General features: G+C 38.1%; 1 protein-coding gene across 2 annotated transcripts in view; it reads right to left on the bottom strand.

Annotated features, from left to right (window-relative positions):
• Positions 1–14,166, bottom strand: part of OLFM3 (olfactomedin 3) — a 67,770-nt gene that overhangs the window by 1,477 nt on the left and 52,127 nt on the right. For both annotated transcript variants that reach the window (XM_069789485.1, XM_069789487.1), the window contains exons 4-5: positions 10,737–10,956; positions 1,606–1,712 (exon numbers count right to left, since the gene is read on the bottom strand). In XM_069789485.1, the coding sequence (XP_069645586.1) occupies positions 1,606–1,712; positions 10,737–10,956 (327 nt within the window). The remainder of the gene's footprint in view (positions 1–1,605; positions 1,713–10,736; positions 10,957–14,166) is intronic.

Here is a 14,166-nt window from a genome sequence, read left to right as displayed (position 1 = left end):
ATCGAAGTACAATATTGCCCACATTCCTGTTACAAAAGCATGAGGAACTCCTGAATTTCTGAATCAAAACTTACCCATACAGGTGAACTCTCAAGAAGACTGCTACTAACTACAGTGTCTGCATTTTCAGAGAAATTTAATTTTGGTTTATTCAGTGTTTGGGTCTCTGCTACATGGGGCTTGTTCAAAGATATTCCCAGAGACTAATAATCAAGGAGAGAGATGGGAAATGGCATGTGAGCTAAGCTTGGATTTATGCTTAGGAATAAATTTGGTTGAATTGTCTTCAGCTGAACCTCTAATTGGTGAAAAATAGTGTATTAGTAAAGAAACTAATTACAATAGCAATGAAACCAGTAAAGTTTAGGAACCATTTTTTTCCCTTAAAACAAAAGAAAACAATATCAATTTTTTTTTTAATGTTCTGTATGCCAACTTCCATTCCCCCATTTTTTCCTTCATGCATTTTGCTTTTTTTTTCCTTTTAGTTTGTCAGGGGACAAATCAAATCCTGACTAACAAAAGAACAGAATAGTTTCTGGAGATATTTTTTGTGCTGATTTCAAAACTGGCATTAACAAAATATTTATATAAACACCAGTTCAGCTCCCCATCTTCCTATTAGTTGAGATGCTGTGAGGGATATGGTCTGTTCTAATTTGCATGCACGTGGGTAGTCTTTGTGTTTCTTTAAGAGGGTGGCAGTGGGGGGAAAGTAGAGGCTGTCTGGGGAGGGGGTTGCAGGGCTGCAGGGTGTGCAGGGAGTGGGGCCACAGTGGGGAGCAGGTGCTGGTGGAGGTGAGGGGCCATGGTGATGGTTCTGGAGATGCCACTGGTGCTCTGAGGTGTCAGAAGAAAATTCCTCAGGACAAGATGGGGCTGAGCAAAGTTTGCTGCTCTCCTAAAGGTAATTGAGATTTCTGGGGCCAGTAGTAAACCTGCTTGGACACACCAGGCAGGGGTGAGCTGCATGCAAATCTTTAATTATTACCATTTGTATGTTGCCTTTTCTATTGCCTTTGTTTTTTTCTGTATTCAAAAAATTAACCTTGTGGGTCTCATACAAATGAAACCTAGTGTTTTGATGTCAAAAGTCCTGTGATGGAGAGAGCACCTCCTCAAAGCTGTGGCCAGTTTGAGATCCTATTGCAGATCCAAACAATAACATAACTTGGATCTGAGGCAGCAAATGGTCTGAATACAGCATATATGGGGCCTAATCCTGCAAATTTTGACTGCTGCATTATGGGTTATGCTCTTGGGTAAAAAGCATTGATGTTTGTGTTTTATTACTTGGATTCTTAAAGACCCAAGCTCTATTAAATATGGTAGGAAGAAAAAAAATTGTGTAATCAGTTCAGACAGGTGAATGCCATCCCTGAAACAGTTGAAGGAAATGGCACAAAGGTGCTTAGCTAACTTTTGTCTTTGGATATTTTTGCACAAACACTGTTGCTTTTTCTCTGAAGATGTTTAACAGTGAAAATGATGAAAGTAGAAGAAACATGCTTGTGAGTGTAACCTCCTAGGGGGATCTTTTTAAAGATTAAAATAATGCAAGTAAAACTCCAGAAGGACACAAAGATATTCAGTGCCTTAACATACTCGGTTATTTTTCTCTGATGCTAATGGATCTGTCATCCAGGCTCCAAATCGGGTTCCGGATATCTTGACTGTAATGGGGCCTGTAATTTTCATCAATTTGCCACATGCTGAAATTAGAAAAACAAACACATTAATGCAAATAATTACACAACTCTCCTTGACATCAGTCAGAGCACAAGACCAATTGCTCTAAACTAAATAGTGGCTCCAGGGGATTCAGGCTTATGTTGAAGATGGATTGTCATCTTCACCATACAAACTTTTCCATATCAAGCAGTAATATAAATATGTAAAAATATACAAATAAAAATTTATTTGTGTATATTTTTGTTTTTATATATTTTAATGCACAGTTATATTTTCTGGGCATAAAAAAAATACAACCTAGTAAAATATCTTCTGAGCTGAAGTGAATAACATTTAATAAGAAATGAAAAGAAGACATAACCCCCCCCACACACACTTTTGCCTTCAGAAAGTTCAGTGCAAGGCTAGGATTGATGGACGTTTCAGTTTTCCATTGACCAGGGTAACAAGGAGGTTAAGGGCAGACAGGAAGAAATGAGCTTGTATGCAAAACATATAACTGTGAACAAATACCTGTGTCTGACTGCCCTGTGGTTACACACACGTAGCTGTTCCAGTACTAGGGGCCTGTCTGAAGCTAAGAAAGTGAATATGAGAATTATTCAGCAACCTTGGCTGTATTGGTTGGCTTCTAATCCATTAGGCTGTCTCATATTAGACAGTCTGGGAGGAAATAATGAAAGTCGATATGATCTTAGATGCTGACCTTCCTAACAATCAAAAAATCCATATTTTAGGGGACATTAATAACATACCTATTAGCAACAAGCCCCTGGTGGAATTCATATGTTTACCAAGAGGCTTAATATCACACAGTGGTGTGTAGGCGATTAGGTGAAATAGCATGTTTTTGAAGAAAAGCTATTCCATAGGAATGTAAAAAGAAGTGACATATTAGGGTTTTTTTTCCATTTAAAAATAAGTGCTTCTCCGTGATACATGGTTGTGCTATATTGTAGAACCCTACCTATCTAGGAAATGTGGAAAACAAACTGTATGTGGTGTTGAGAGTGAATTTATTCAGTCCAAAAGAGAAGGTCACATCAAGCCTGGATTTTCTACTTTATGTAACCGGCAAGGAATGTATTGTGCAACCCTGTTTCAGTCAATTAGAAGGGGGTTAATGCTGTGGTGACTACTTGGGCTGCTCATGGGGATTTTGTTCACAGCCAGGGAAGTGGGGTGTAATGGAAATGAAGATAACTGAGTACACGCTGAGACTTCAGTGAGCAAGGTAGGCTGTGTCTGTTTTCTGGGTCAATTGAAAGGCATTATTATTTACATATCTCAATCTATGTACCTTACAATCTTTTGAAGATATTTTGGAATTTCCCATTTTAAAGAATCTTATAGATTGTTGGTTATCATAGTACATAATTTTTTATTCTGGAATTTTTTGTAGATAGGCTGCTAGTATTTTGTGCTGTCTGCTGTTTTTCTACAGCAATGAACTGCTATTAGCTTGGAAAGTAGAGGACTATATCCTATCAAGGCAAAGGCTTTTATTTTTAGGTGGCATGTTAGTAAATAGTCTCAGAAATGGGCACGAGGTAAACTCAAACCTTCAGAGGGGTTTAACTTGGAGTTTGGAATATTTAATTTGGAAAAAAATTATCAGAAAACTAATAATGAGTAGAACAAAATCAGGAAAAATTAACTACTCCTAAACTGGTAGTTTTTAAGATAATTAATATACAGTGAATGTACGAGTTAAAGGGTATACTAATTGCTGCCTTTAAAACACAGTATTCAAATAAGTAAGAAAACTAATAAGCAAAGAATTTGGAATTCTGAAACACTGGCCTGGGTAACGCTGTGTATTGGGGTAGGCATGGGAACGTGCATACTGTGAGCTGAATTTGCAAAACTATCTGCTGGCACAATGACTTCTGCTGAGGCCAGACAGAGCAGCCACCCCACCAGGCAGTGTGAGCAGCCAGCGCTCAGCGAGTGGAGTCCGCGTACGGGGGCAGCGAGCCGGGTCCCACGGCCAGGGCAGGTGCGTGTGAACTCCCCGGCTTTCTCACCAGCGTGTGTGTTAGTGGCTTGTGGGGAGCAGCATGGGCGCACACCCGGCTCGAGGCCCCGCATCTCCAGCAGAAGAGGTGTAAAAGTAGCGGGTGTGCTTGTAGGCCGTGCTGGCTGTTGTGGGGGGTGTGCGCACAGAACTCCATGCGTGTTCGTGCGCGTGGTGCGCCGTGTGTGACTGGAGCTTTTTGATTCTAGCTAGAGAAAGGTGTTCAGAAATTCGTGGGTTTATTAATGTTTCTTAAGTGTCTAGTACTGTCGTTTGTCTGTTGTATTACTTGTATTGATCCTGAATGTATAGTTCACCGATTGCCAGTTAATGACCTGTCGTCAATAATTAATAAACCTCTTCAGTTTTGATTTGGTTTAAACTATATGAACTGAGCTGCTTTCCCCTGTCACAGGAGTCAGATGCTTTTAGAGAATGATCTTTCAAACTGTATTGAGATACTGTTCAATGTGAAAAAAGAGATGACATTGTACTTCAGCCACTAAATGATCAGCAGTTTGAGTCAGGGTATATTTATGTGATTAAATTTTTATTCCCAGATACAATGTAGTGATCAAGAAAGGAGAGTTGCTATATAGCTGAGGGGCAACTGACTCAAAAAGTGACAAAACTCTTTTCAGCATACCGAAACAGAGCATCTTGTAAGAGGCATGAAGATTTTTTTTTTCTGCTGCCCTCCAGTATGTCCCATCTTTTCTTTTCCTTGTTCACTAAACAGAAACCCATAAATACCTATTTGTGATATAACTTGATGGAACTGGTATTTAAAACTAAGGAGTAATACTACAAGTATTTTTTCCACATATGGTAAGCCATTCCTATTGTAGTGATAATTCACATCCCAGCAGCAAGTTTCTGCTGTAAAACTCAGCAGTACCTGAGGACTGTTGGTCTACTTGCTGACAGCATGGGCAGTAAGAAGGAAGCAGCAGAGCTGTCAGTGCCCACTGTAATTCATTTCACACTTTATTCTGTCAAACCTTCAGACAGTCCTCTAATGCAGTGTTTCCAATATTTGATTGGAAGTTAAGAGAATCGAGTGAATGCAATTAAGAAAACAGTAAAACTAATTCTTCAAGAGAAAGGTGTCATTGTTTTCCGCAGTTCTGTCTTTTGGAGCTCTATCTTCAAATATGTCTACCCATTCATTACAGCGGACCTATATAAATTGGCAGAATTGGGATCATTTATGTTTTGTTCATTATAAAGTAGCAAGCGTGCTGTCTGTGCTGAAGTATTATTGACTTACTAATACAATTAAATAATTTACTCCAGATGAATATCACAGCATTTTGATGACATGTTACTACAATATGCAGTTTATCAATCTAACAGTGAAATAATTAGCATTACTGACTTTATAAAGAGAATTCCCTTATAGATTGCCCAAGCCTGATCTTGCATTTGATACAGAACTTACTTGAATGACAACTCTTTCAAGAGTAAAGCTGAATATAACAGCTTCACTGACAAAGCAAGGTGAGTATTCTGTGTGGTTGTAAGCACTTCCAACTCTGCATTCAGTGCAAGAAATTTTACTCACTCCTCCACCAGAATTGGAAACAGCTGCTTCTTTTCTTCTTAAGTGTAAAATGTGTTGATCTAATCTCAGACTATATTCTTAGCTGCAGAATGAGCCTTATAATTGTTTGTGTGGCTATATTAAAATTGATCTGTCATGCTGAGGTTTCTTGCTAGGGAATGGTGATACTAATATACTGAAAGGCAGGATCATTTACTTAACACTTTTGTGGCATGGCAAGTTTGGGAGTCTGAAATTAAGAAGGTTCCATTACTTTCCAGTTGAGACTTTTGTTTAGCTCATTTTATATGCAGGGAAATAGAATATAGACAAATGTCATGTGAAGTGGGAAACACTTCTGGGCTATGAATTTTCCATAGCAGTGAGGTAGCTGAGAATTAAAACTGGCCTATGCTTTTTTTTTTTTTGACATGGCCAAAACCTTGGGTTTTTCTTTTTCCTTTTCTTTTTTTTTTTTTTTTTTTTTCTGGCAGAAGGGAACATATGAGGATGTGGAAATAACTCTTGTGATGGTGGGAAGGCTTTTTTTTACTGGTTGAAAAGTTTTGGTTTATAGCAAACCTCTGCTCTTTAATTCTGTGACAGCAGAAGGACCAGATGCTAGTGAGAAGGTAGTTCAAATACATCTCCATACTAGCAAATGTCAGGAAGTTCAGGAACACTAAGGAAAAAAAAAAAGCTATTTCTAGGCATTTTTTCCACCACTAAGAGGTTCAGATGGGGTTACACAGAAGAGTGGGATTTTTAGAAGCACTCAGTCTCTTTCCCTTGACTTTGAAAGAACCAGCTGCCTACATTAGAAAATCCCAACCATAACTGATTGTGGTAACTGAGAAATCAAACCTCTGAGTGTTTATCCATCCTAAATTGAACTGTACAAGGAACATCATATCATGCACAACCTGGGTGTTTTTTATGGCTTGATTCATCTCTTGTAACAGTTTTGTACTGTGGACTCCAGCAAGTCTGTCTGTGATTTCCTGTATTTATTTATATTAAGGAAGAAGTTGAGCATGAAGTGACCATTAAAAAACAAAGTATATGTACTACTCCTGTGGGCTGGGAAACTCTATGGGGCAGAACGCATCTGAAAAGCTGCTCCAAAGTGAGCAAATATCAGGAGAAGGTTGTGACAGACCAATTGGACAGGAGCTGTTTTGAAGTTAGCTAGGAATAGGTAGTTGATAGTCCCAGTCTCTGTGATGCAAATGAATATTGATAGCTGCTATATATACCAAGTGAGTGTATGATTTATAGAAGGACTTGCAAGGGAAAAAAATCAAAACATTCTCTCGAAGTGTTCATAAGCATCATTATTCTATTTATTGTTGGTAATAAACGGGAAAATGAAGTGAATATTTTTTTCAGTGGTTGCACGGATTACTTCCAAGTGTTTTACTACAGGCACTTTTCTGCTTATGGTAAAATTTGTCATAACATCGTAATGTGAGGAAATGAAGAATTAGTTCTTACTTAATGGGTGTATGTCTGTTGTCCTGCATACTACAAATCCAGGAATCACTATAGTCTAGTTATTAGAGCTTGCTGAGAGGAAGCCTCTGGATTCTTCTGCACGTGTGCAATGACTTGTCATGTAATCTTTGGGAAAGTCATTTATCCTCCTGGGCTGCTTGTTCCTTTGTCTACAAAATGAGGATAACAATATATATTTCTATTGCATAGCTTCGTACTGAATGATATTTGTAAAGTTCTTCAAATCCCAAAGGGAAGGATGTTTTGGAAGTACAAGTACCAATGCAATCAGTAAAGTAATCTCATGCCTGCACTAATACCTCTTCTGCCACTGATGTAACAGCATTTCTTTGGATACATGGAATACTCTACTTCTGAACTTCTAGCAAAAAATGTTACTGTAAAATATTGTTTAGATTCTACTTTATAATCAGATGTAGCTACAAATGAATCCAATGTGTATCTACTCTAATTATTTCTTCATATTTCATAAGCAACATTTGACAGAGTATTGGCTTCTATGAATGCTACCCATATAATTTTTTTCCAACTTCATAAACACATTATGACAAGAATAGGAGGGTGTGAGAGACTGAAAGAGTTAATGTCTCAAACATTGTGGTGGGGCAAGTTCTGCTCAAAGACAAACCCTGCACAGCAAGGAACCAAGGTGAAAAGCCCATCAGCTCAGACATCAGCAACAGGAGGGGGAGGGTGTGCTGGAGGGTGAGCAGCTCCCTGTTCTGATGAGCTGTTCTGATACAAAGATCAAACAATGGCCAGGTCTGTAGGGAAGGAGATGTTACTCCCCAAATGACCCCCAAGCCCAAAGGCTCACAAACGGTTCATTAGCCTGATGAGTTCGGGTGCCTGCCTGAAGGAGGGGCAAGGATGATAAAAGGACACAAACTGAAGCCCCGGGTGCGCAAGCCCACCAGGACTGGAGCCCTCAGCTGACTGAACCAACGCTGGACCCAGGACCGGTGAAATCTTTCTCTCTCTCTGTCTCCTTCTCTCTTTCCTTTTCCATTCCCACAATCCCTACACCTCATCCCTTAAGACATAAAACTGTTGACCAAGTCTGAGACTAAGAGTGGATCCAGCTGCCCCTGGGCCCTTCTCTGATGAGGAGTCTAGACAGCAAGGGGGTCTGCTCTGAATCTCATGACTCAATGGGAGGGATCTCCTTATTCCCTGAATTGATGTACATGGTTACCCTGGGTTACACAGTTTACAGAAGCAGTCTTATGCCAATTCCTGTTGTGAGAAACCCTGCCACCTACTACCACGCCTCCCCAGTTCAGTTTGCTTCTGTCATGAATAAAATCTTTACATGATTGTTTGGTGTCCTTTCACCTTAATTTAGCCTGAGGGAATTTCGAATTAAACACAACTCCCTGGTCTGTCTGGTCTGGGTCATGACAGAGGGTCCCAAGCATCCTGTGCAACCTGCATTCTCTTATAAATGCACATGCCTTACATGACTGCCAGCAAAGGACCCATACGTGCATAAGTGTATGTGAATTTGTGGTGCGTGCAATCATATGCACTCTATTCCCATGTGTTTAATTGGATGCACCCTTTTAAAGTTTTGTGGACAAATTTCTCAGCAGCTTCAGCCTGAATTTTCTCTTATTTCAAAGAGAAGGAGGAAGTTTCAGTCATCACTACTGCTGTGGTAATCATTAAACCTCAGTGAGAGTAAGATAACTGCTTACTGTAAGTTAATGAGTATTGAAAGTGTTGCTAGTGCAGATGGAAGATCCCTTTTAAGTGGCCAGGACAATATAAATAATGCATTATATTGCTGAAAAACACCCGCTAGGGAGAAGAATGGAAAACAGCTATTACACACACTGGTTAGATAATTATATTGTGAAATGTAACAAAATCTGTGAAGAGTCAAGCCAGATCCTGTGGCACATTGGGGCCAGCCTGCCTTCTGTGGCCATAGGCTTCTGGCCATCAGATTGGCATGGACGGTCACAGCTGGATCATCTCCAGTGTGGTGAACGTGGCTGGGGAGAAGGTGTAAGCATGAAAGCTGTTTCTCCTTTATGCTTGTTGATCTGAACACACAGCACCACTTTCAGGAGTTACTCACAGTAAGCCTAACCGAAGCTGGTTTTGCTTTAAAAGCCACACAAGGGTAGGCCAGAAATATAGCCAGTCCATTAGTAGGCAAGCATAAAAATCATTTAACCATCTAAGACCAGGGAATAATGCCAATAAGGATGAATAAAGCTGCATTAGATCTTGAGAAGGCCAAACTCCTTTTAATAATGGATGTGCTTAATAATCTATTTCATACAAAAATTTTCTCTCTATTGTTACTATACATAATTTTAATAGTTTTTTTTTTTTTTTACCTTAGTACATCAAGAGAAATAGAATGTGTTGCAGGAATTCAGGATAGATAGGAGCGGAAATGTGGATGAAAAATAGGGAAATAACCCCTGTGAATACACCTAGTCATTCTGATGTATAAAATGTATCTTATACTGCAGTCACTTCACTAATCAATGTTACAAGAATATGCCGTAAAAGCAAAGAAAAACAAGATCCTCGTTAAAGATAAGTTGATGATCTTTTGGTGTCTAATAAACTTACTGGAACACTCACTATCAGAAAATACTGTCTATTTATATGAATTTTCTTGCTTGCTGTGGTATTGCAATGCAGCCATTTTCTCCTGACCGCCTCCTGTCAATGCAGTAATGTGCTATTATGTGTGTGTACTGAGGGGAAAATAGGATCATAAGAAATTTCTGTTTGAAGAAGTCTTTAATGTATTTTAGCCCAACATCACTGTGTTATTTCTAGCGTAAAATAAAGAAATTGAAAATAAATAATTTAAGGGGCTAACCTAACCTAGATTTTTCTCATTCTATCGCCTCACAAAAATGAAGAGGCACTGCTCGTTGAGTTAGTAACATATTTCATGTCATGTGTAGCATTTAAAAGTAAACATCCCACACCTGATAACTAAGATACTGACCATGGGGACCGAAACCTGGAATTTCTAGTTTATTCATGTTCAGTGTTAACTTACTAAGTGTTTATTTCTCATAGAGAGGCTGGAATGTTAGCTGTAGCAATCCAGATTGCAAAAGTGATCCATTCAGGAGTCTCAGAATGCATGGATAAGTTGGGGAGAAGGGAGACTGCGTTGTGATTGTAAAACAGGTAGGTACTAATTATCCCTGTTTGGGTAATGGAAGTTAAGGCTGACACTTCATAATGATACTTCAGGCTTTTAGTTTTGGTAGCTGATACTGACCTAGTGCTGATTTTCAGAGGTGCTCAACATTTGACTTTTTTTTAACTAAAGCCAGCATGTAAGCACCCAAGATGGAGGCTGCCTGATTTAAACCTAGTGCAGTGCTCACAATGGATTGTTGCTATGCTTCCTACAAAAATCATGCTTTGTTCCCTTAAATTAGGTGTAATGCTTAATTATGTTGTATTGCAAATTGGAGAATGGCACATCTCTCTTAATGCTAATATTACAGGTCTAAAGACAGTACAGTCAGAGTGGCCTCTCAGGTGTCATAGCAAGATGACAGGGTTGTGATGCGGACATCTCAAAAATGATTCTAGTCTACTTCTCACTAAATTTTTTTTCACACTGACATCCTAAAGATGACCCAAGTAGCAATGCCTGTCTGACCTTTTTCAAAAGAATATTTGTAGCTCTCCAACCACTTGTAAATCTCTTAGATTTTAAAGTTGCTGTCTGTTATAATTTTCCATCTTAATTCCTTCTGTATGCAGTAGGGCAGATCATTACACAATATACACTGGTGCAAATTTAGAATGCTATGACTGACCTTAGGTTGAGTTACTCTTGACTTTTATTAGGGTAGCACGGATCAGAATATAATGCAGTCTTTCATCAAACAAGAAAAAAGAAAACTTTATCTTTCTATAGAGAGACAACTAACAATATACAGCCAAGAGACCAAATTTGCCATGAAATTGTTAACTTACTGAGCTTTTTCATGCAGTCTCGAAGCCTCGTTTCTAAACTGAGTACGCGCTGGTGTAGTTCCTCGTAGTCATAAGCACCAATTTCTTCCTGAATCCCAGTGAGGACAGTAGACAGATTCCTAATTTCCTCCTTGAACTGCGTGATTAATTTGGCATCAGTTTTGTATTGTTCCAGAACTGGGATCAGTGGCAGGAGCTCATCCATCTTTTCTTTCAACTCCTGTTAAAGGCAATCAAATGTGTATTAGAGCAGTTTAAAGGAGTTCAATCCCCTAATTTGCTTTAATGTAATATTTATGCCTGATTATTAAAATGACTTGAAAATGATCATTGATTTTAGTTACAGATCTATTATTAGTGTATTGTGAAAGACTTAGAAACCCCAGACTTAATGGTAGTAAGCAGTAGATAAAATGCATGAGAATAGTTTTTCTACTGAAAGTACACAATTACCTTCCAGTGATCTGAACCAAACCTGCTGAAGGTCTCACTTTCCATCCAGAAGATATAAACCTCTGCTAAGTGCATCTTTCTTGAGAGAAGGTGATTAGGCCTGAACACACAGTGATGTTCAAGGAGGTCATACCTGTTCTACAGTGCTGTCATTGTGGGTGAGCTGTTAATTTCTATTTCACTCCTTAGAAATACTGAATTCATTTTTTTTCCTCAATGGTTGTTGAACATTGTTTAGTTCTGTTCCGGCCACAGTGATATATACCTCTTTCTTCTGAAGTAAAAAAATCCATGGTTCTTAACTGCGCTTTGTATTTGTTATCCTGCTACATCACTAGGCTAAAATAAAATAAGGCTCCACTTTGGAATCTTGGATTGCCTCTTTCTCAGACTTTTGCCAAGTCTCATACTTTGAGAATTTGTCTGAATTTGGCTGCTCATCTTTCATTTCTTAATTACTCTTCTAAATGCACTTATCATAGGGACTTTACTAAATTTAAACTAATTGTTTGAGGTTGTTTTTTGTTTGTTTATTATTTTGTAGAAAACCTCAAAGAATCCTTGCAGTCAAAAGGTTTTGCTTTACTGAAAAGCAGACTGGTTTGTTCCTGATGTATCATCTGTATATAGAGATTTGCATATCTTTTTATAATTTGAGGAAACAGCAGGACTTCCATGAGCAAATGCCAGAGGGAAATGAGGAGATGCAAGCCTGGACAAAACAGGGCAAAGGATGGAAATAAAGATTTGTTAGGTACTAGCATTAGGTGGTAATAGAGATTGGGAACAGATGAGGACACAGAGAGAGGCTATTGAAGTGGTTAAAAAATAAGTTCTAAAGAATAGCTGGAGTAGTCAGCAGGTTGAAAGGGAAAACAGAAGAGAACTAAATGGAAGCCCAAGCACAAGAGGTGCAGAAGGAAATGTGGTTAGAGGTTAGTGTAGTCACTGAGGTGTGAGAAGACATGCATGTATAGTTTGTTATGCCACTTGTATTAAAGGATGCAATAAACAGGGTAGGACATTTCCAAAATAAATAACATGATGATGCCAAATGCATTTTTGCTAAGGAGATGTGAAGGAAGCTGATAGGCAGGGTCAGCATTTGAGCTGCTTGAAGATCTACCTCTGAATTTTTGCCTCTCAAACACTTTCTAAGACAGCTTGAGAGTTCTGCAGTATCTCTTCATCACCTAGCTAATATATCTGTACTGTTTTAACAATTGCTTTCATATTGGAATTATTATTTACTCAAAATGAAGACTCATGTATTGTTAGGAGGTATATTTTGCACATAGGTCATCTTAATAGCTAGAAAATTGCATTTTAAATTATAAGCAGATATATCATTATAAAGGGACTTGAGAGTATTGGGAGTTCTATTGGTTCTGCTCTCAAGGGGTCTTCCAATTACATTATAGTAGCAGAATTACTGAAATGTACAGAAAGAAGTGGAGAGTCTTTTTGTCTACAGTTAAAACTATTTTTATTTGACTGTTTTTAATAAAAACTTAACTCGAGCCTACTTTATGCCTGTTAAAATGAATAGTTATTTTTTCCTTGATGACAAGGAGAGTAGATTTTGTGACATAGAAAGCAGAGCTCCAGAAGACAATTTTTTGTTACTTCATTTTGAAATTATGAACTTGGGCTTCGGTTCTGTGGGGCAGTGAGCTGCCAAAAGTCATGGGTAAACCATGGTGGAAAAAATGCAAAGCTTGCAAAAACTCAGGAACATAAAACATGTTTAAGAGAATTACTGAAGGTAACTTATTCCTGGTAGCATTTATGCCGGATGAGGTATCATTTGAGCAAACTGCTGGAACTTTTTGAGGCGATCAGGTTATCTCCTGCCTGGCATAAATGCTGATTTGACCGAAGCATGACTATATGCTCAAGTGTGATCTGGATCAAATGTGTACTCTTTGGTTCTCATCAACATGGAACCACAGCATTAGAATATCTCACTTCAGTAAATGATATAAAGATGGTTTTCGTATTTTCATGATAAAGAAAATAATTTTATTGGTTTCTGCTGACAGTCCTAGCTTGTTGCTATGATGAGTGGTACAAGAACTAATTTGTACTGCAACACAGATGGGTGGTATGCATATTCTGGCACTTTGTGCCTGCTGATATAAGGGGTTATGCCATATCCAGAATGAGTTTCTTTGTCTCAGGAAAGATAAAGCACTGGAATTTTAGTAGATCAAATTTCAGAAAGCCAGCAGCATATTGTATTATGTTGACCTTTTAAATTACCTATAACTTGATTGGCTGGAAATCTGTTTTAAAATCCTGGCAAACTGTCAAACTGAAGTTAAATGACTGGCCAATACAGATACCGAATATTTAAAAGGTTAGGGTACTGCAGAAATCTGCTACCTTTGACATCATGTATCAAACATTCAAATGTTGATATTTTGTTCCCAAGGCAAACTATAATGAGAATACAGAATATATAATGGCATTATACAAATGTGTTGTTGTTGTAGCAATAAGTGATGAAGGGAAAAAAAGTGGAAATGTTTCTTACTACCTGAAAATAACTGGAAGTATGTACTCAAACTCTAATCTACACTAAGAATGATGACATAAATAAAGTTTGGTAGTCAGATCATTAGCGTACTTAATTCCTGATATTATTAAGACCCATTGGATATTCAGTGTCTCTGAAAAATAAAGTAGACCCCTTAGCTATGTAATTGTTTAGGTATCTAACTTTAGCAGCAATTAGAGATTTAAGTCAATTTTACATGAACTTTCATAAACACTTTAAAAATATATATTTGGTTAACATAATGTAATCCTCAGAATGTATTTTCTAGATCCTATTTTGCTGTCTGGCAGTCCTGAAATATCAGTTTATCAGACTTGATATTTAAAGAACTTAAACATGCTCTGGTAACATTTTTTCCTTAAGAGTACTTCAGATAGTTTTTTCAGAATACACAATGCTATTTTGTAATCTCTTCAA

Source organism: Haliaeetus albicilla, chromosome 8 (assembly GCF_947461875.1).
Source record: "Haliaeetus albicilla chromosome 8, bHalAlb1.1, whole genome shotgun sequence".
Taxonomy (NCBI): domain Eukaryota; kingdom Metazoa; phylum Chordata; class Aves; order Accipitriformes; family Accipitridae; genus Haliaeetus; species Haliaeetus albicilla.
This window is presented reverse-complemented; position numbering and strand designations above follow the sequence as displayed.